This window comes from Cynoglossus semilaevis, chromosome 3 (assembly GCF_000523025.1).
Source record: "Cynoglossus semilaevis isolate Cse_v1.0 chromosome 3, Cse_v1.0, whole genome shotgun sequence".
NCBI classification, from domain to species: domain Eukaryota; kingdom Metazoa; phylum Chordata; class Actinopteri; order Pleuronectiformes; family Cynoglossidae; genus Cynoglossus; species Cynoglossus semilaevis.
The window spans coordinates 7,169,132-7,188,584 of record NC_024309.1 but is presented as its reverse complement, the minus strand read 5'-3'; the positions used below and the strand labels follow the sequence as shown (position 1 = coordinate 7,188,584).

Here is a 19,453-nt window from a genome sequence, read left to right as displayed (position 1 = left end):
CAGTGCTTTTTAAAACGCCCGCAGGCCACACAAAACGGCTTGGTGGGCCGCATTTGGCCCCCGGGCCTTAGTTTGAGTACGCATCAAGAAATAACTATTTGTTTTCGAAGGAAGAAATCCTTCACTTTGAAAAATGTAAATGAAAGTAAAACATGTTTTTCTCCAATATTTAAAGTAAAGCACACTAATTTTTAAGGGGCGCAGGACACAACTCTCCAGTCGTTTTGCGCTCAACAGCTCTAATGTCTTTGTGCCAACAGCAGCGAATGAGCAACGCAAAAGCATCCTGCGGCTGAGGCGCCGATTTCTGAAGGACCAGGAGAAAGTCAGCGTGAATTTCGCACGAAGGGAAATCCAGCAACAGAAACAGAAAAAGGTTGGAAATGGTTCCACAACCGACGTGGTGTATCCGCTTTTGGACCGTTCCGACCGATCGTTTGCCGTTGATCATCAGTGGAATTGTTGAATGTCCTACAGGAAGACAATTTGGATCAAAGGCTGCGGAAAGAAGCTCAGGTGACTCTGTACCGGAGCTACAGAGTGGGAGACTTTCCAGATATCCAGATCCCGTACAACAGCCTCATTACTCCGCTACAGGCACTCGCCCAGGTGACCGTATACCACCTCTGCTTTCCGTGTGCAGCCCTTTTAGACTAGACGAGAGCTGTTTCAGCACTCACTTTAATGTTTTTGTTTTTTTTTTTATTCTCCCCACAGAGAGACCCAATTTTAGCCAAGCAGCTCTTCAGCTCCCTGTTTGCCGGAATCCTTGAGGAGATGGAAAAAGGCAAAGTGAGGGAAAGTTCAAGAATCAAAGACGAGCTACGCTTGAACCTGAACACCATTCTGAGCAAGAGTACGCTCTGTTTCCCGCCGTTTGTAGCTTGTGTGCAGGTATGAGCCGAGAAATGAAAAATACTCCAACTAAACTAGAAAAAGTACACACACGGGGGTGTCGGTACACTAAATATAATAATCCTCCTGTTTCACTTTACGTAGAATTTACGAACTCAATGTAAAACGTGGGCCTGTTTAGTTGAACGTAGTGCTGATATCGTCACAGGAATTGAAGAAAGAAGAAACAACTCAACAAGTCTTTCTGAGCTGAGATTTCCTGTATTTGTATTGTAGCCTTTTGCCGCCACCTAGAGGAAGAGTATTTAATTGTTCTGCCTCTCACATTCTGGCACATAGACAAATCCGCAGTAAATTAATAACAGTCAGACCAATTAAGTTTCCACGATCTCTCACAGTACGCTAGCGTGCCGCGTCACAGTGGTCCGGGAATCGCTGCGTCAGGTTCACTGTCTCGCGGTAATCATTGACGCTGTTCTTCTACACACTGATTTGACGTAGACTTTCTCTCTTGCATATCCGAAGGACATTTGCCACCAGCAGCCAGAGCTTCAGCAGCTTGATCCGGCCACCATCAGCTCCACCTCCCTCATGAGCCTCCAGCAGCCGTCGGGGATCTTGTTACTGGAGGAGAGCCTGCTTCACTCCACCGTCCAGGATGAGCCTCCCAGCAAACGCGCACGCGGGCGCAGGGAAAACCCACCAGACACCAATAAGTGGATTCACCTTGCCAGGTACATACACTGGGGGAAAAAATTTCCCAGAGGTCCCTGGGGTTTTGTAGGGACCCACTTTGAGAACCACTGACCTTAGGCATTATTAACTATACCCATACATATACTGATGAGTGAGTGATAAAGGGAGACTTGCTCCAGGCAGTTATGCTAACACCGTCATCACGTGTCCATGTGCATCTCCTCCTCACTCCAGGCTATACAGGTCCTTGGAGGATTACGATGTCGTGCGAGGAATCTTCGGCGGGAAAGTTGGGACCAAGTCGATCACCTGTGATGCCCTCCAAGCTGAAGCCAACACTGACTTTGCAGAAGCTGTGAAGCTTTATAACGAGGTAGCGTTTACAAGACGTTGGAATGAGAAAAATGAAAAATGCATTAGCCCGAATTTCCCAATCTCGTAAAGATCCATCCATCCATCTCCCCATCCATCCATCCATATATTTATCCACCCATCCATCTGTCCATCCATATATCCATCCATCCATCCATCCGTCCATCCATCTATCATCCATCCATATATCCATCCATCTATCATCCATCCATCCATATATCAATCCATCCATCTATCATCCATCCATCCATATATCAATCCATCCATCTATCATCCATCCATCCATATATCAATCCATCCATCTATCATCCATCCATCCATATATCAATCCATCCATCTATCATCCATCCATCCGTCCATCCATATATCATCCATCCATCTATCCATCCATCCATCCATATATCAATCCATCCATCCAGCTATCCGTCCATCCATCTATCCATCCATCTATCCATCTATCCATCCATCCGTCCATCCATCCATCTGTCCATCCATCTCTCCATCCATCTATATCTATCTATATATACACAGCATAATGTTATATATCCCAAGATTCTCTCAGTTACATTCCCAGAATTACATATTTTTAAAAAGAATATTTACATAAAACTCAGGGATGTGGTTTGTGTATTACATTTTCTATCGTCCAAGCTAGTTTTTGCAAACCGTTTTCCTCACTGTCAGGCGATCAACACCGAGGACTGGGCCGACGGGGAGCCCACTAACGCCGAGAGGGACTTCTGGGAAATCGCCGCCATGGAGGCCTACAGTCATCTGACGGAGTGGAAGTCTCTCCAGTACTGCTCCACCGTGTCCATCGATGAAAACACGCCACCCAGCCTGGAGAAGATGTGGTCAGAGCCTCTTTACCAGGTGACACACGCGGAAATGATATCCTGACTTATTATTAGGCGTACATCGGTCTTTGAATTCCCTGTGGTTTTGACACTTTGTCTTGTCATTCTGTGTCAGGAAATGTACCTGCAGCACATGATTCGCAGCATGTTGAAGCAGCTGCAGCAGGGGGAACGAGACCAGAGCCTCCTCTCGTTCATCGACCAGGCCATGAAGGTGGAGGAGCACAAGAAGCTGCTGGAGAGCCACTACAGCCAGGAGCTCAGCCTGCTCTACATCCTGCAGGAGGACTTCGACCGCGCCAAGTATTACATCAAGCGCGCCATGGAGCTTTTCATCGAGGTCCGAGTTTTTTTTTTTTTTTTCTTCTTCAGAACTTTATCTTTCACTCTGGTCACGAATGTTCACCCCGTCTTGTCTTCCCACAGAGTTACTCCAGTGTGGACACGCTGCTCACTCAAAGTCGGCTCACCGTCCTTCAGTCAGTGCAGTCCTTAATAGAGATCCAGGACTTCCTGCACTTCATTACAGGGGAGGGTGTGTTTAAAAAAAAATCCTTTTTGTTGTGGAAAATCTTCATTCTTTGACTTTATTTTTATACCAAATTTTTTTTTTTAATTTTTTTTTTTTAATTTTACTCCCCAGTGTCCGTGACCGGTGTAAAACGGCTCACCAGATCATGGACTGAGCGCTATCCTGATGCTAAAGTCGATCCACTCAGTGTGTGGGATGATATCATTACATCTCGGTGAGATAAACAATCCTTTTTTTTAAATTTTTTTTTTTTTTTAATTTACAAATCTGAATTCCACCACCTGACACGATCTCAAATTAATCTTCCTCGCAGATGCTTCTTCTTGGACAAGATTAGGGAAAAGCTCAGAGGCCACGCTCCCCTCCCTGACAGTATGGAGGTGGACAGTGGTGAGGACCCGGCGAGTGGAGTGGAAACCCTGATAAATGACTGCAAGTTCAACATGAAGCTACAGATGGCCAACAGTGCGCAGAAGCAGGTGAGAGAAAACCTCAGACAAATCAGAACTCTCCTTTACTGACGCCATTTTGGATTTTTTTTTTTTTTTAACTTTGTCCTGATCCTAGAATAACTTTGCCGTTGCAACCAAGCTGCTGAAAGAACTCCACAAAGAAGCCAAGGCCGATAGAAGCCTGTTCATGCCCTGGGTCCACAGCTTTAGCCGCTACAGCCACAAACGCAGCCACACCCAGGGCCCTGTGGAGCAAATCAGTAGCATCCTGAAGACCGTTCCACTCCTGGGTGAGACAGAAGTTTGAAATATGAAGTTAAAGCTCTAAGTCACGAGTCGCCAACCATATTTGTCAGGAGCGACAGAATGTTCTAGACAGACACCTTGGGGGTAGTATGCTCAAATAAAATTAAATAAAAATCGAAATTTCTGTCTAACAGAATGTAAATAGACTTACAGGATTACTGATAGTTATTTAATCCGCGGACCGGATTGGACAGACTGGTGTGCCAGATTTGGCCCACGGACCGCCAGTTGATAATCATTTCTCTACAGTTTAACTGACAGAGGAGTTACCAGTGTGTACAGTGTGAAACAAACAAGAACATTTTTTTTCAATTTTTTAATCTTCTTCTTGCAGCTTCAAAAATGTAAATTTACAGTGGGCCAAAATTCAGAACTTGAAAAAACAAAACTACACTGCAGGCCAGATTTGGGCCCCCGAGCCTTAGTTTGACACATATACCCTACAGACCTGCACTTTCAGTTTGTATCTTTAAGTGTTTTTGTTCTCTCTGCAGAGGACCTTCAGTCAGAGTGTCAGAGGGCCACAGCTAAAACGTTCAGAAACCAGAAGATCCTCCAGGGAACATCCTTCAACATACTGGCCAAAGCTGTGAGCAGCAGCCCCTCCATCCTGGGAACCATCGACCCTCAGAAAGCAGAGACGGTCGTGAGGCTGGCCGGCTGTGCCTGGCCTGCTCGAAATCCAAAGGTATTTATCGCATGGATTTATCACCTCATTTGGTGACGGTTTTTAGTGACACCGTTTACGCTGCAGGAAGTTGAAGTGGGGCTGCAGGTACGAGCTCTGAAGCTCATCTGCGAGGCAACCGGAAAGGCTGAAGAAGAGTTGCAGTCTTACACTCGGGACTGCGTGGAAAGCAGCAGCATCACTGAGACGTACATGGCTTTGGCAAACTTCTGTGACGAGCTGCTGAGAGACGCGGAGCAGAGTGATGACGGTGAGCGACCTGTTGGCTGGTGAACGCTACATCGCTAAGCTAATTAAATAAAAGCAAATTCCCTTTTCTACTTTTTCTGATTTTTTTTTTCTTTTTTTTTGCTTTGTTACAGAAAGCCAGTTTCCTGATCTTCTGGCTCTACCTGTACACGTAGTGGACTGTTTGCTAAAATCCCTGAAGATGAACTCCGAGGAAGCGCGCCTCAAGTTCCCACGTCTGCTGCAGATCATACACCTGTACCCGTCCGAAACCCTTGACCTCATGACGAAGGAGGTTCGTGTTTCCAGGCTGAGGTGTAAAAAAAAAAGGAAAAACACTTGAGCCACAGAACATATTTCACATTAGTGGTTCCCTAGTGCAGCGGTCAGCACGCCTGCCTTACAAGCAGAGAGTCCTACGTTCGATTCCCAGGGGAATCACATTCTTGGATAGATCTTTTCCCAAGTATAGGATCAATGAAGTTCATTTCTTCTCAATTTACTCCTTACTCAGAGTAAAAACTGGGCCTGTTTAGTTAAACACAACACAGCTACTGTCTACTCGCAGGAATTAAAGAAAGACACAGAGAGATTTAAATACTCGCAGGAATTAAAGAAAGACACATACAAAGATTTAGAGAGATTTAGACTTAGACTAGAGAGAAATAACACATTTTCGCGACACATTTGTGCGTAGATTTAAAGCGAGTGTGTTTTTTACTTAGATGACATCGGTGCCCTGCTGGATGCTGATTGGCTGGATCAGTCAAATGGTCGCTCTTTTGGACAAGCCAGAAGCCGTGGCCTTGCAACACAGCATTGGGCAGATAGCAGAGAGTTACCCCCAAGCTCTGGTTTACGCCCTCATGATCAGCACGGAGAGTTTCCAGTTTGAGGACACGGCCACAGGACACCAGCAGAGGGAGTTCGTGGACAGGTAACCTTCGTATTGTTCCCGTTTCACGTCATCAAATAAACCGCGTTAAGACGTGTCGTTTTAGTGCGCGTCGTTTCTGTGCAACTAGGCTCAGGAGCGTGCTCGATAAGGCAGGAGCTGTGAGGAAATTCGTGGATGCGCTGCAGCAACTCACCAACCCCGAGATGATTTTTAGGGTAAAAAGTCTAGCCGTGAATAACCGCAGTGGCCTGCGGCCGTGTTCTGCCCGTCATTCGGAGTGTCATTGATTTCACGCAGGACTGGTGGGATTACGTGAAAAACCAAATGGACAAACCAGGTTTTGACAAGAAGCAGATGGAGCGCATGTACGATGAGATGCGAACCTCGCTGGGGGACGACGCGGTCGGACATGGAGCGTTTCGCAAGAAATTTATCCAGGTTTGAAGGGACAGGTTGCTGTTAATATTATGTTATTATTTCCTGTTTATTTATTTAACAGTCTAAATTATATGTACAATGGTTGATTTTAGTTTTATTGTAAAAGTTAGCATTAGCTCAGTGGAGCATTACCCTAAAGCAGTACTTCTCAAATAGTGGGGCGGGCCCTCCTGGGGGGGCGGGGGGGGTGCGGTATACTCGCAGGAATTAAAGAAAGACACATACAAAGATTTAGAGAGATTTAGACTTAGACTAGAGAGAAATAACACATTTTCGCGACACATTTGTGCGTAGATTTAAAGCTAGTGTGTTTTTTACTTAGATGACATCGGTGCCCTGCTGGATGCTGATTGGCTGGATCAGTCAAATGGTCGCTCTTTTGGACAAGCCAGAAGCCGTGGCCTTGCAACACAGCATTGGGCAGATAGCAGAGAGTTACCCCCAAGCTCTGGTTTACGCCCTCATGATCAGCACGGAGAGTTTCCAGTTTGAGGACACGGCCACAGGACACCAGCAGAGGGAGTTCGTGGACAGGTAACCTTCGTATTGTTCCCGTTTCACGTCATCAAATAAACCGCGTTAAGACGTGTCGTTTTAGTGCGCGTCGTTTCTGTGCACCTAGGCTCAGGGGCGTGCTCGATAAGGCAGGAGCTGTGAGGAAATTCGTGGATGCGCTGCAGCAACTCACCAACCCCGAGATGATTTTTAGGGTAAAAAGTCTAGCCGTGAATAACCGCAGTGGCCTGCGGCCGTGTTCTGCCCGTCATTCGGAGTGTCATTGATTTCACGCAGGACTGGTGGGATTACGTGAAAAACCAAATGGACAAACCAGGTTTTGACAAGAAGCAGATGGAGCGCATGTACGATGAGATGCGAACCTCGCTGGGGGACGACGCGGTCGGACATGGAGCGTTTCGCAAGAAATTTATCCAGGTTTGAAGGGACAGGTTGCTGTTAATATTATGTTATTATTTCCTGTTTATTTATTTAACAGTCTAAATTATATGTACAATGGTTGATTTTAGTTTTATTGTAAAAGTTAGCATTAGCTCAGTGGAGCATTATTTGAAGGGACAGGTTGCTGTTAATATTTGTTGTTATTATTATGTTATTTCCTGTTTATTTATTTAATATGGCACGCTGGACATAAGTGTACCACTGCTGTAATGCTTGGATGATAACAAGCCTCCAGTCACTAGGGGGCAGCAACTCATACAGTGGGTTGTACAGATATGAAATGCATATCTGTCCCCAAGTGGGGGCACGACAGAAAATAATTGTGCCTTTAATTTGACAGAGGTTTGCTAAAGATGTGGAGAAACTTCTGGGATCCAAAGGCGGCAAGTTGTTCGAGAAAAGGAAGGACAGAAACTTTGTCCAACAGGTGGAGGAACTTGCTAAAAACATGCGTGAATTTCAGAGAGAGCCGGGAAACCTGAAGGAATACTCGCCCTGGCTGAGCTCCTTCAAAGCAGACGCATTCAGCAACGAGCTGGAAATCCCAGGTCCGCGTCTGCGAGATGTTTACTCCAGAGATAAGGATTCTCGGAGCCTTTTCACCGTCTTGTTTTTGTCAATTCTTTAGGTCAGTACGACGGCAGATCCAAACCTTTGCCCGAGTACCACGCCAAGATCACAGGCTTCGACGAAAGGGTGCGTTTTTAACGGTAAAACCGAAAGGAAGTGTGTTGTCGTATTCTGGTGCTGAGTCATCGTTCGCCGCAGGTGAAAGTGATGTCTTCCATTCGCCGTCCCAAACGTCTGATCATCCGCGGCGACGACGAGCGCGACCACCCGTTTTTGGTGAAAGGCGGAGAGGACCTGCGCCAGGACCAGCGTATCGAGCAGCTGTTTTCTGTCATGAACATTTTGCTGAGTCACGACTCCACCTGCGCACGCAGGGGCCTGGAGCTCCGCACCTACCAAGTCATTCCTATAACCACCAGGTAAAGAGTCATGGGCTTCAGTTCAGCTTATCAAGAACACGTATCAAACTCGAGGCCCGGGGGCCAAATGCGGCCCGCCAAGCTGTTTTGTGTGGCCCACGGGAGCTTAAATAGTATGTTTTATTACACAGAAATTGAACAATATTTGTAGCTTAAATATAAATAATAATCAATTGTAGAAACATATTAGTCTGTTATGGAGTAGTTACATCTATACCAGTGGTCCACAACCTTTACAGTTAGTTAACCTAAATTAGTAAAAATCCAGTACATTTTTTCCACTGTGTCCCACTGCGGCCCAGTAGCAAATGACCTATGGACCGCTACTGGTCCGCGGACCAGTGATTGGGGACCCCTGATCTATGCATTCTTCTTCTATGTACAACAGGATTGGTCTGATTGAATGGATGGAGAACACCTCTACTCTGAAGGAGTTCCTGTGCAGCACTTTGACTGAGGGCGAACAGAAAACTGCACAGAGGTACAAGATATACTTCATATTTTATTGAAGGGAAAAATTGTCTCTGGTAGCTTTAAAAAACCTAAAACACACTTCAGTAGTACATTGACTAGAAATACTTTGTATAAATCCCATTCAGATTATTTAACTTTACAGGTTATTTTTCTGTTGTTTTTTATTTTTTTTTAAGGTGTGCCGAAGTCTACAACAAATGGCTGGCAAGCTTGGATCCAAAAAAGTCGGGGATTGCCCTGTACGGCGTGGCTTTCAGGTACGGTCCGTCGCTTTTATGATACATGTTCATGAGGCTCTAACTGTTAATGTTACTCACGTTTTATGTGAGTCACTTTATCAAGCAGCCTCGCTTTAAACTCCTTTTAAAGGTAAAATACATGCATACATTTAATGCTGTGAATTAGTATGTTAGCGTTAGCATCATGCTATGTAATGTTTCGTTTTTAGAGTCACTCAGGACCAAGTGACCTGAGCAAACAAATGCAGCGTTTTTCACAACACATTTCGTCCTGTGGGTGCATTACTGCCACCTAGTGGTAAAAAAAATGACAATATCCTGATGACCTGTTACAGAAAATAAACCTGTGGGTGCATTACTGCCACCTAGTGGATAGAAATGGCAATATCCTGATTACTTGCAACAGAAAATAAAGAACAGAATACAATTATAAGCCGTGCTCATCTTTACAGGATGCGACACTGTCAGGAAGCAAAAATGACATTTTGTAATAATTCTATGATTTGTTTTGAATAAGTATCGTATCTATTAGATTTAAATAAGATCGTACGTGAACACATTTACTTTTCTCCAGGAAAGCCAAACGCGCAGATACAGTCAACAACTTCGGCAAAGTGTTGCAGCATGTTCCCAGGGACCTGTTGAAGTAAGTGCAGTGCTGTGATTCGATGAGAGTGAAACGCTTGTTTTTTTTTTTTTTCCGACCAATCACCGTCACTCATTTCTTCTCCGAATCCTTGTGTAGGAGAGCTTTCCTGAAGATGTGCAACAGTCCCGAGGCCTTCCTGTCCCTGCGCTCTCACTTCATCAGCTCTCACGCGTTGCTCTGCGTGAGCCACTGGATCCTCGGTATCGGAGACAGGCACCTTTTAAACTTCATGATCAACATGGAAACGGGAGGCATGATCGGCATTGACTTTGGCCATGCGTTTGGTTCAGCCACGCAGGTCGGTTCCCTGAAACGACGCCACCTCATATACAGTACACCAATACACACCCAAACACACCGTTTTTTTTTTTTTTTTTTTTTTTTTTTTTGACTATATTCATTTGCATTTGTCATCTTTGTTGATACTCCCTCCCTGTATCTTGTTTCAACAAAAACATCTCTTCTTGCAGTTCCTGCCTGTTCCGGAACTGATGCCTTTCCGTCTGACTGGACAGTTTGTGAATCTCATGCGACCCCTGAGCGAATCAGGATTGGTCCAGAGCGTAATGGTCCATTCCCTGCGTGCCTTCAGGGCCGAGCCCGACCTTCTCCTCAACACCATGGATGTGTTTGTCAAAGAGCCTTCGTTGGACTGGAAGGTATCGTTTATACCGTTGATACCTCTAAAGGTTGGGTTTCAAAAAAATTGCAATGAACTGGAGAAAAGGCAGCGTTACTGGATTCGGCCTGCGAGCCACCAGTCGATGATCACTGGAGGTGTCATAGCTCGGAAGAAATAGGGCGATAGTTTTATAAAGCAAAGGAAACGGTTCAGTTTTTAAACAAAACATCTCGAAACTAACAGCGTCATCGGTACCGTGAATACACTACGGTACTACTTCACTGTGTGTGTGTTTGTGTACCGTCACGCAGAACTTTGAGCTGAAGCAGCTGAAGAAAGGAGGCACGTGGACCGAGGACGTAAACACCAAAGAAATAAACTGGTACCCGTTACAGAAGGTCAACTTCGCCCGAAGAAAACTAGAAGGAGCCAATCCAGCTACGATCACCAGGTAAATCATCCCAACATGTCATCATCGCATGACAACATCAGGAGTTCTGCCTTTTTTTCTATTAATCAAGGTCAGGATAGTAATAAAAAAAATAATAATGTTATACTTTTAGATAAGGTATAGTATGCAATATTTACAGTACACTAAAATACCTCCACTGAGTGTAACGTGGGTGTCAAACATATGGCCCATGGGCCAAAACCGGTCCACCGGGGGGGTTCAATCTGGCCCGCTTGATTACTTTTGAAAGTGAAAAATGCGCTAACACTTCGTGTTTGTGGTGTTTTGTCAATTTGCATGGAAACAATGGGGGGAAAAAAACATGGCCATAATGTCCTGCGTTTTGACAGTTTGCTCGCTAAACACAGCAGCTGTTTTTCCACATTTCTCGTTTTCTGTTCTTTAGTGAAGAGCTAAAGCTGGGCTTTGAGAAGGATCCTGCCTTCCAGGGAATGCAGGCCGCGGCCTTGGGAACGCCGGAGCACAACATCCGTGCAAAACTTCCAGCTGCAGGCCTGTCAGTGGAAAAGCAGGTGGACTGTCTGATCGACCAGGCCACAGATCCAAATGTTCTTGGCAGGGTGTGGGCGGGCTGGGAGCCAGGGTTCTGAATCTTGGATTAGGAGAGGAGTTCTCATAGAATCAGGTGGAAATGTGAAGGAGAGGATACTACTCATTTTCAAACGTATGCGTCTGCGATCAGTGAGTGGAATATGAGTACTGTACGTTTTAATATTAAAAAACGGGGCATTTTGTTGTTTCTTGACCCAGAGGATACTACTCATTTTCAAACGTATCGGCGTTAGTGATTCTGAAACGTGGTCTGCGATCAGTGAGTGGAATATGACAACTGTACGTTTTAATATTAAAAGTAGCATTTTGTTATTTCTTGATCTACTGCTTCTATTAATGACATATACATTTTTAAAAGCCGTACAATATGACCACTACGTTTTGAGAAACGCGCTAACTCCACGAGGAAAAGAATTGTACATTTGGGAGAAAAATCGTAATTTTACTTGAATAAAGTCGTAAATCTAATACCTCGTCCTACTACTCCTCGCAGAGACCAATGCGAGAAATAATTACAATGATTATCGCTCTTTCCGATATGTACGTTACGACCGGTGGATTCTGGGACTTGTAGTCTTTCGAACGCAGACGAAGCCTTTTCAAGCAAGCGCACTGTACTTTTCCGGTTCCCAATATTTGGCAGGTTGATAACAACAATTATTTTAGTGTAAAATAAAGAATGAAAATAAAATCCCGCTTGTTTATTTTCGAGTGAAAACGGAGGAAGGAGAGGAAATAAATAAATTGTAAAAATGGTTAACTTAATTAAGATTTCAACGGTGAAGAACATTCTGGATTTTTTTTTTTTTATATTTTTGTTTGTAGTCTCATTCCGTGACACTGTGACAACAGCAGAAGCACGTTACCACATTATTGTCTGATGCCGAGCGGCATTGTGTAAAGCAGGAAACAGCGGCTTGACATTCTTACAAAAACCAAAGGTCATGTGGCGTTCCCTGGTTCCTTAGGTGTCCCTGGCCTGCAGCGTGTTTCTACACAACAGTAGTTGGTCAAAAGAGGCAATTTTGAGATAACAAAACCACAGATTAATCCATTAATCTTTTTTTAATAGATTATACAATCAAATACAAGGAAACAAGAGTTTAGTCGAAAGATGTCAAGTCCGATTTTTGACCAGTACTTTAACAAATGTTACCAAAACCAGTGTCACAACCACTTCCCCTTCCATTGCATAAAAATGTCAGTAATTCTTTTTTTTTTTTACCTCAGTCTTCAGGTGCCCAGCTGACTAACATTAAGGGGTTTTAAAGGTAGATTTTTCAAGTGTTGTTGTTACTTTTTTTTTTTTTTTAAAAACTTTCCCAAAAATGTCCCGTCATGATTAAATCATGAGCGACAGGTGTTTATTTAAGCAAAACTGAATACAGCGACAGGTGTTTATTTAAGCAAAACTTAACTTTTTTTTGTTCCTCTCTACATACACGCCTTATGTATCTTGCACAAAATTTTGCATAGAAACCACCGAGCAATATTAAAACACTGATGAGGTCACGTCAAAAGAAGCAGGAAGATAACCTTGACACATGGCTCATTAACATCATTTCTTGGTCACTGTCGGTGTAGTGTGATTTAGATTGTTGAGTTTTTAATCTGTGTATTAATTTGATTTTTTTTTTTTTTTTTTAACGTTCAACCCAAGTTTTTTTTTATTTTTTTTTTTTTTTTTTACGTTCAACCCAAGTTTTTTTTTTTATTTCCAGAGTAAAAAAAACAAAAACAGAAATTTGAACAGCGTTCTTCCACAAGTAAGTCTTCATTAGTGATCACCAAAAAAAAACAAAAGACAAAAAACCTTTAAAACATTACATTTGCATACAAAATGAGTATCAAGTTAACATATGTAACAACCCTCTGTGCTGACAGGGGATTAAACACCAACCCAGAGATTAGAACCTGGGTCGTTCAGATGCCATCGTCTCAACAGCCCTGCAAACGTTGAGAGAATAATTTACCTGCATATTCTGCTGTGTTAAATAACTGCATAAATAAACCAGCTATTCATCAAAGCCAGAGGCAAAAGTACCGAGTATAAACTGATATTTCATTATTGCGGGTCACTGTCGACTTCAGCTCGTAGAGCTCTAAGGATCATAATGCAGACTTCAAACGTTCCCGCAGTGCGGACCGAAAAAGGCAACGTGAAAATGTAAAGTCAAAGCAAAATACAAACCCAGTGGAATGGAACTAATTTTTTTGATTTTTATTACCTGAACCTTTATGTTACAAGGCAAGAGGACAAAGTTTATTATTAACTTCATTCTCGCAATGCGAGAAAAACTATTCCACTAGGTGGCAGCAGATGCTATAAAACCTAAAAAAAAGGCTGTTGAAGATCAAAAAAAAAAAAAAAAAAAAAGGCTGTTGAAGATTTTACAGAATGCCTTTCTTTAATTCCTGCGTGTAAATCAGTGTTCAACTAAACAGGCCCAGGTTTAAAAGTAAGTCAGAAATTTGGGATTTCAAATCAGAGACTTGACTTGACTTGAAAAATATACAGGGAATGAGTGGTAGGTTTTGTCCTTTTTTGGAGCGGTCCTTTGTCCTCCTGCCTCGTAAATAAGGTTAAACTGAATAAACAAATTTTAGGAGTTTATCATCCACTTCTCTGAAAACAGGGTTTGCGTCTCGTTTTGAGGTCTTTGGGATAAGGCGCAGAACTTCTTTCTTTTTTACATATTTCTTTAGAGCACACACCTGTAACGCACATAATGAGGACACGTACCGTTTCAGTTTGAAAATGTAGTGCATTCACTTTCTTTGTCTCCCCACATAAAAACATCGTATTCTCTTAAATTGTTTTTTTTTTTTTTTTTTTACATGTATGGTGTATAACTGCAGTTATTCGGACAGAAAAGCTACCAAAGTGCAAGATGCATAATTTGTATTAGACGTTTCTATGTGAACGTTAGTTTTTAGGGAAGGATCGTTGAGCCTTAGCCATTCAGTTTTGTTATTAATAACCTTGGGTTAGTGGAGCCTTTTCTTAGCTTAGTCGCAGCATTTAATATATTCTTTTAAAAACAAAAAGGCCTCAAACTGAAGCGAGAGCCTGTATTAGAGAAGAACAGGTCGTTCCTCTCAGACTTGGCTTATTCTAGATTAGTGTTTTGTAGCGTGAAAAGGTCGATTTGGATGCATTCAGCAATTCTTTTTTTTTTAAATGAAGTCAGTAAACTATTAAACTTCAGACCGATATAATGAATCATACACAGCCATTCATGCCAGGTGTCTCAAACTCCCGGCTCGCGGACCATTTCTGGCCCGCAAAGCACCCACATCCGGCCCACGATTAGATGCCAGTAATAATTAAATTCAAGTTTTATGTTAATGTAAATTATTACTACATAGAAAAATAAACTCCAGTCTAATTTTAGATTTTTTTTAAAATTATGTTTGTATGCAGGTTAGCCATACATTAAATTGCCTTTTTTTTTTTTACGGAAAAGCACTTACGGTAACTTGTATATAAAGAGAATTTCATGTTTTCTCTTACAAATTGCATACCTTAAATGCAACTAATACCATGGCTGTATAAAGAAATCAAACTTTAACGCCTGTTCGTTTGGTTTCAGGTTTGGAATTTCAGATCGTGCGTGATGTAAGTCAACACAGATCTTAAAAAAAAAAAAAAACACAGCTTGTGCGTTATCCATTCTCTAATTTGTGCTCCTGTTAAAAATGTTCAATTTTATGAATTCCTTCTTTAAGAACCCGTCTTTTTTTTTTTTTTTAAATCTGATCTTTGATTTAATGTAAGATTTGCGGGGATCTTGACTTTAACGCAAGTCACTGACTCGGGACAGGCTTCAAATGTCTTCATGAAAGTGCCAAACGGTTTCGGAGAGTTCGTCAATAGTCACAGACTCGTAAAAGTGGGGTTGAGAGAACTAACCCTGACAATCTTCCCCACATCTTAGTAACAAGGAGTTAAATTTATATTGTACAAAAAAAAAAAAAAAAAATCGTGGCTTTGTGTGCATAGCATTTATACTGAAGGCAAGACTCTGTGGGATTTAGTGTCATATACTCCAGGTTAAATCTTGGGTCTCCACCCATTTATGAACTGCATGAGTTTCTTCACCTGCAGCTTGCTCAGCTTGAAGTCTTCGGATAAAATCTCCTCGGTGAGCTGCAGGAGCAAATTCCCATCGATCTTCTCCGACACAAAAAGCGAGACGATGTCGTCGGGCAGGCCGATGAATCTCAGCGATTTCGACACCTCCTCGATGGAAAGGCCCGCCAGGACGGACGGAGGCTGCCACTGGGCGGCGGTGTCCGACGTGGACGGACAGTTGAGGCTCACCGAGCTGCAGATGGAATAAATGTCAGTGGTGCTCAGCTCCTGCGGAGTCGGCGAGGAATCCGTAGGTTCCTCTGTACCGTCACAGCCCGTCACTGTGGCCGACGCCACGTCGGGGCTTTTCTTGACCGAGTTCGATTTGGGTGTTCTTGGGGGCAGGATGGGGCAGGAGAGGCTCTGCTTAGTGTTAGACTCTTCTATGGGCTTGTCCCTGTACACGTCCGAATTGTAACTCGAGGATTTGGTGCAGACCTGGATGAGAGGCGTATTCTGCAACCTGAAGTCCTGGCTGATGTGAGCCCTAAGCTCTCGCCCGTCGAAGTTGACCAGGCTGGATGTGCAGGTCTTTGGGGTGCTGGGGGATCGTTTCCTGGGGTAACTGTAGTAGCTCCGACAGCTGGCTGGTGAAAATTCCTCCATGCAGCTGGATTCTCCGCCACTGAAGTTATTTGGCCAAGACAGTCTGGACATCCCCTCTGACGGCAGGGTACTGGGGGGCAGCAGATTTGTCTCGGTGCTGCTGGATTTGCCCCAGCTGCACGGGTAGCACGCATGGCTCTGCTCCTGTGTGTCAGCTGTTTCCTGTTCACACGCTCCGCTTCTGATGGAAAACACGCAGGGATTTAGTGTGTGTGTGGGGGAGGAAAAAAAAAAATCCATGTTTTACAAAAAAAAGTACTGAACACTTATACTCAGCACGGATGTAATTGGCTAAATCTAGCAGAAAGGTCAAATGACACACATATTCATAAGGAACAAAGAAGAAAAAAAAAAATCTGCCGTTTGCCTATGACACGCTTGATTTTACGCTACGACAATGAAACCGCTTCAGATCTTACATGTTGTGGAGACCAGAAGAATAATAGGACAGGGTTGGACTCGGAGACCGCGTCTCTTGTTGCCGGGGCTTCGACGGGATGGGTAATGTTGGCATCTGTTTCAGACCGCGTGGAGGGATGGGCGGGGCGTTCAACAGGCGACATTCTTCCTTCACCTAGGAAATGCATGCAAGTCGTCGTGAAACATACATTGAAAACACTGACCTTTGTCTATGTCAGACCTGGACAAACTACGGCTCGTGGGCCACATATGGCCCGCTGGGCTTCCTTGTATGGTCCACAAAACACTGGTACAAAGTAAGGTAAAGATTGATGTTTCATGCATTACAATTGAATCAACTGCAATTTCCGTTGACGCCACTAGATGGCGGCAGACATTAAATGTGCCAAATTATTTTTTTTAAAGTACAGCGGAACCTCGGTTGCGAAACGCTTCCCTTTTTGAACAATTCAGTACAGGAACAAAATGTTACACCGCAAATTGCCCCAGTTGTCAGACCATAATTCGGTTGCCGAACAAGCCAACAATTTCACATGGGCAGCACGTGATCACCGAGTGACTAAGTAAGGTTAAAAACAAAAACAGGGGTTCCACTTTATACGTTCATTCTTGTGCACCACCATCACCCCGATTATTAAAAAAAAAAAAAAATGCATCACCAAACTCCCTCTCACTATATTAAAATATTTCACAACCCCTTCGCAAACCTTTGGCCCCACTGTCTAACATGGAGTGTTGAAGTCTTTATCTACGAGAAGAAGAATTCTTAGTTGACCTCCAGCAGGAACTAATGTCCACTGTGGTCTGCTATTTCGCAGGAAACATCTTGGCCAATACTATGGCAGGAAGTCAGATTGCATTTAAGCGTGTTTACTTAACCTTCATCAGAACAGTGGCTTGTAATATCACACGGCGGTGTCCCCGTGGTGTCGCAGACAAAGCAGCGCTTGTCGGACCTCCGGGGGACGACGAGGCTCGACTAATGAAGCGGGGGACATCACTGAGAACATTCGGACTGAGCGCGATCTGGTTGGGAGACGTGACACGTCCTTCCCGTCACTGTTTCAGTCCATTTGGCAGCACCTCCGATTGACACGTCGAGCTTTTCATGCCCCGCTGATCTGTGTACCTCCAGGACACATTTTCTTTCTGTCATCACACTTACGCTCTAGCAAAGCTAATTTATCCTTAAATTAAATTTTGAATAAGTGAAATTGGTAGGTCCATCCATCTATTTTCATCCGCTTATCCGTTACCGGGTAGCGGGGGCAGCAGTCTCCACGAATCACACTGCACCGTACCAACGCCCCTAAACCTTCCTGCAGGTGGTGAGTCCACTGGAAGGCACCAACCGCCCTAACTGGGATTCGATCTTGCCCAGGAGGTGAACCCTGGGGTTCCACAAAAACTGGTAGGTATGAGCAAAAAATGAATGCTGATTTACTGGGGTTCCACACCAATGGGCCACAAAACTGGTACGTATGAGCGGAAAATATGAATGCTAATTTATATTATTACCAGAGCTGTATTCATTTTCCTTTCTAGGTAAAAACATAATAATACTCACAGCTTCAGACTTCGGTGGAACCGGTGGAGGAGTGAGGGAGACATCCGAGCAGGTTACTGTCCCCAGAGGACAGCTGACTGGGTATGACAGGGCCGCCGTTGTGCAGCAGCCATTGTTGATGCCTCGGATTCCCTCGCTCGGTTTGGGTTTAGGGATTTGACTTCTCAAGTGATCCAACCACAGTTCCTCGTACGGAACGTCCGACTTGTTGAACGACGGCTGTTGGCTCGTGCTGTCCAGCAGCTCGGGGAAGAAATGCTCTTTTTCTCCCGAGTCTGAAGGAACGCAGTCGGAAGGCAGGAGAGCCCAGTCCCCGCAGAGCGTCATACACCCCTGCAAGTTGACCTCACTGTTTCCGTGCAGATTGCTGCCGTACACGCACACGGACAGTCGGTGGAAGGACTGGGTGAGCTCATCCCGGGCGTAGGTCAGAGAGCTGGGAACCTGCATGTGGGCGGGACACCCGTTGGAGCTGTTGCTGCCGCCGCTGCTCCCGCTGCAGCTCCCGTTGCCGCTGCCTTTCTTAGGGCTCTTCCCGTCATCGGCCCAGTCCACCCGCACGTCCCGGACGGCACGGGAGTAGTCGTCGATGTCAAACTGCTCCTGACAGAACGAGAACCAACGATGTACCATGGTGTCCAACCACAACTCTCCCTGCAGCAGTTCTTCCGGGACGATGAATCTCGGCATGGCCATGTGGAGGGGGAAATGCGCGGGGATGATTTTGTTGCTTCGGAGAACGCAGCAAACGACCACCGTCTTTGTCTGAATGTTAACCAATTTATAGCGGTGACCCTCGCGGATGAGGTGGAGGTCGTGCTGGTTGCGAGGCGGGGTGCTTGGTACCGTGACGTTGACCGGGAGACGCGTTTTCTCCACAATGTTCCGGATGGTGTGTTCGCCATCCTGCATCTGAAGCTCCAGTGGACTGCAAGTGCTAAAGCGGCCTTTACACTGGAAAGGCAGGCTGATGCTCTCGTTGGTGCGGTGGTTCATGCAGATCAAGCACGGCATCTTGCCCCGGCCGATCTTACTGATGGAGTTCAGTTTCCCGATCTTCTTGAAAATAGTGTTGAACCTGGATTTCTCCCTGGACGTCTTGGCGTAGAGGATCTCAGCTTGGCCCATCAACGTCAGCTCGTCGCCGGTGCTGAGGGTGATGTTATAAACCTCGGTGTCTTCGTTGCATTCCCCTGAAGCCATCTGTAAAAAAAAAAAAAAAAAGAAAAAAAATTAATGAAACCAGAAAGTACGAGCCACGAAGATGATCCGTGAACTCGTTTACACTGGGATTTCCTGCTCTAACCGGATCGTTCTTGTCTACAGAATCACCCTAATAAAAGGATAATGAGTGCGCAGATCAAATATTATCTCGTCGGCGAGTCAACAGTAGATATTTAAATCGAAGTGCAGTGACAATTAAAATGAAACCCGGGATGAAACGACAGG

At 44.5% G+C, this 19,453-nt stretch overlaps 3 protein-coding genes and 1 non-coding gene across 5 annotated transcripts in view; 3 read left to right on the top strand and 1 right to left on the bottom strand.

Annotated features, from left to right (window-relative positions):
• The window catches only part of prkdc (protein kinase, DNA-activated, catalytic subunit), a 32,629-nt gene extending 19,541 nt beyond the window's left edge, over positions 1-13,088 (top strand). The window contains exons 57-89 of the mRNA XM_025054689.1: positions 72-76; positions 181-376; positions 478-609; positions 718-894; positions 1,381-1,589; positions 1,786-1,924; positions 2,608-2,796; positions 2,896-3,120; positions 3,207-3,315; positions 3,424-3,526; positions 3,626-3,791; positions 3,880-4,054; positions 4,565-4,758; positions 4,825-5,008; positions 5,121-5,281; positions 5,712-5,923; positions 6,012-6,099; positions 6,182-6,322; positions 6,645-6,856; positions 6,945-7,032; positions 7,115-7,255; positions 7,620-7,827; positions 7,908-7,975; positions 8,048-8,268; positions 8,657-8,749; positions 8,919-8,999; positions 9,556-9,627; positions 9,727-9,928; positions 10,101-10,289; positions 10,564-10,703; positions 11,110-11,368; positions 11,477-12,636; positions 12,671-13,088. Coding sequence (XP_024910457.1) covers positions 72-76; positions 181-376; positions 478-609; positions 718-894; positions 1,381-1,589; positions 1,786-1,924; positions 2,608-2,796; positions 2,896-3,120; positions 3,207-3,315; positions 3,424-3,526; positions 3,626-3,791; positions 3,880-4,054; positions 4,565-4,758; positions 4,825-5,008; positions 5,121-5,281; positions 5,712-5,923; positions 6,012-6,099; positions 6,182-6,322; positions 6,645-6,856; positions 6,945-7,032; positions 7,115-7,255; positions 7,620-7,827; positions 7,908-7,975; positions 8,048-8,268; positions 8,657-8,749; positions 8,919-8,999; positions 9,556-9,627; positions 9,727-9,928; positions 10,101-10,289; positions 10,564-10,703; positions 11,110-11,314 — 4,725 coding nt within the window. The 3' untranslated portion in view covers positions 11,315-11,368; positions 11,477-12,636; positions 12,671-13,088. The remainder of the gene's footprint in view (positions 1-71; positions 77-180; positions 377-477; positions 610-717; positions 895-1,380; positions 1,590-1,785; positions 1,925-2,607; positions 2,797-2,895; positions 3,121-3,206; positions 3,316-3,423; positions 3,527-3,625; positions 3,792-3,879; positions 4,055-4,564; positions 4,759-4,824; positions 5,009-5,120; positions 5,282-5,711; positions 5,924-6,011; positions 6,100-6,181; positions 6,323-6,644; positions 6,857-6,944; positions 7,033-7,114; positions 7,256-7,619; positions 7,828-7,907; positions 7,976-8,047; positions 8,269-8,656; positions 8,750-8,918; positions 9,000-9,555; positions 9,628-9,726; positions 9,929-10,100; positions 10,290-10,563; positions 10,704-11,109; positions 11,369-11,476; positions 12,637-12,670) is intronic.
• Positions 1-19,453, top strand: part of mkxa (mohawk homeobox a) — a 1,121,182-nt gene that overhangs the window by 836,468 nt on the left and 265,261 nt on the right. The window lies entirely within an intron of this gene.
• Positions 5,355-5,427, top strand: trnav-uac (transfer RNA valine (anticodon UAC)). The gene has a single exon. It is a non-coding gene; the product is annotated as a tRNA-Val (tRNA).
• LOC103377070 (GRB2-associated and regulator of MAPK protein 1) lies at positions 14,054-19,410 on the bottom strand. The gene is made up of 3 exons (XM_025054731.1): positions 18,005-19,410; positions 16,437-16,591; positions 14,054-16,198 (listed from the first exon to the last, which is right to left on the bottom strand). Exons 1-3 carry the CDS (start codon positions 19,205-19,207, stop codon positions 15,331-15,333), a joined length of 2,226 nt encoding a protein of 741 aa, XP_024910499.1. The 5' UTR covers positions 19,208-19,410; the 3' UTR covers positions 14,054-15,330.

What these genes read in the sequence shown, in the direction of transcription:
- LOC103377070 (XM_025054731.1), bottom strand. Translation starts at nt 19,207, where the DNA reads ATGGCTTCAGGGGAATGCAACGAAGACACCGAGGTTTATAACATCACC. An exon ending in TTCCACCGAAGTCTGAAGCT is followed by an intron (nt 16,592 to 18,004) that starts GTGAGTATTATT and finishes TGCATTTCCTAG; the next exon opens with GTGAAGGAAGAATGTCGCCT. An exon ending in TCTTCTGGTCTCCACAACAT is followed by an intron (nt 16,199 to 16,436) that starts GTAAGATCTGAA and finishes GTTTTCCATCAG; the next exon opens with AAGCGGAGCGTGTGAACAGG.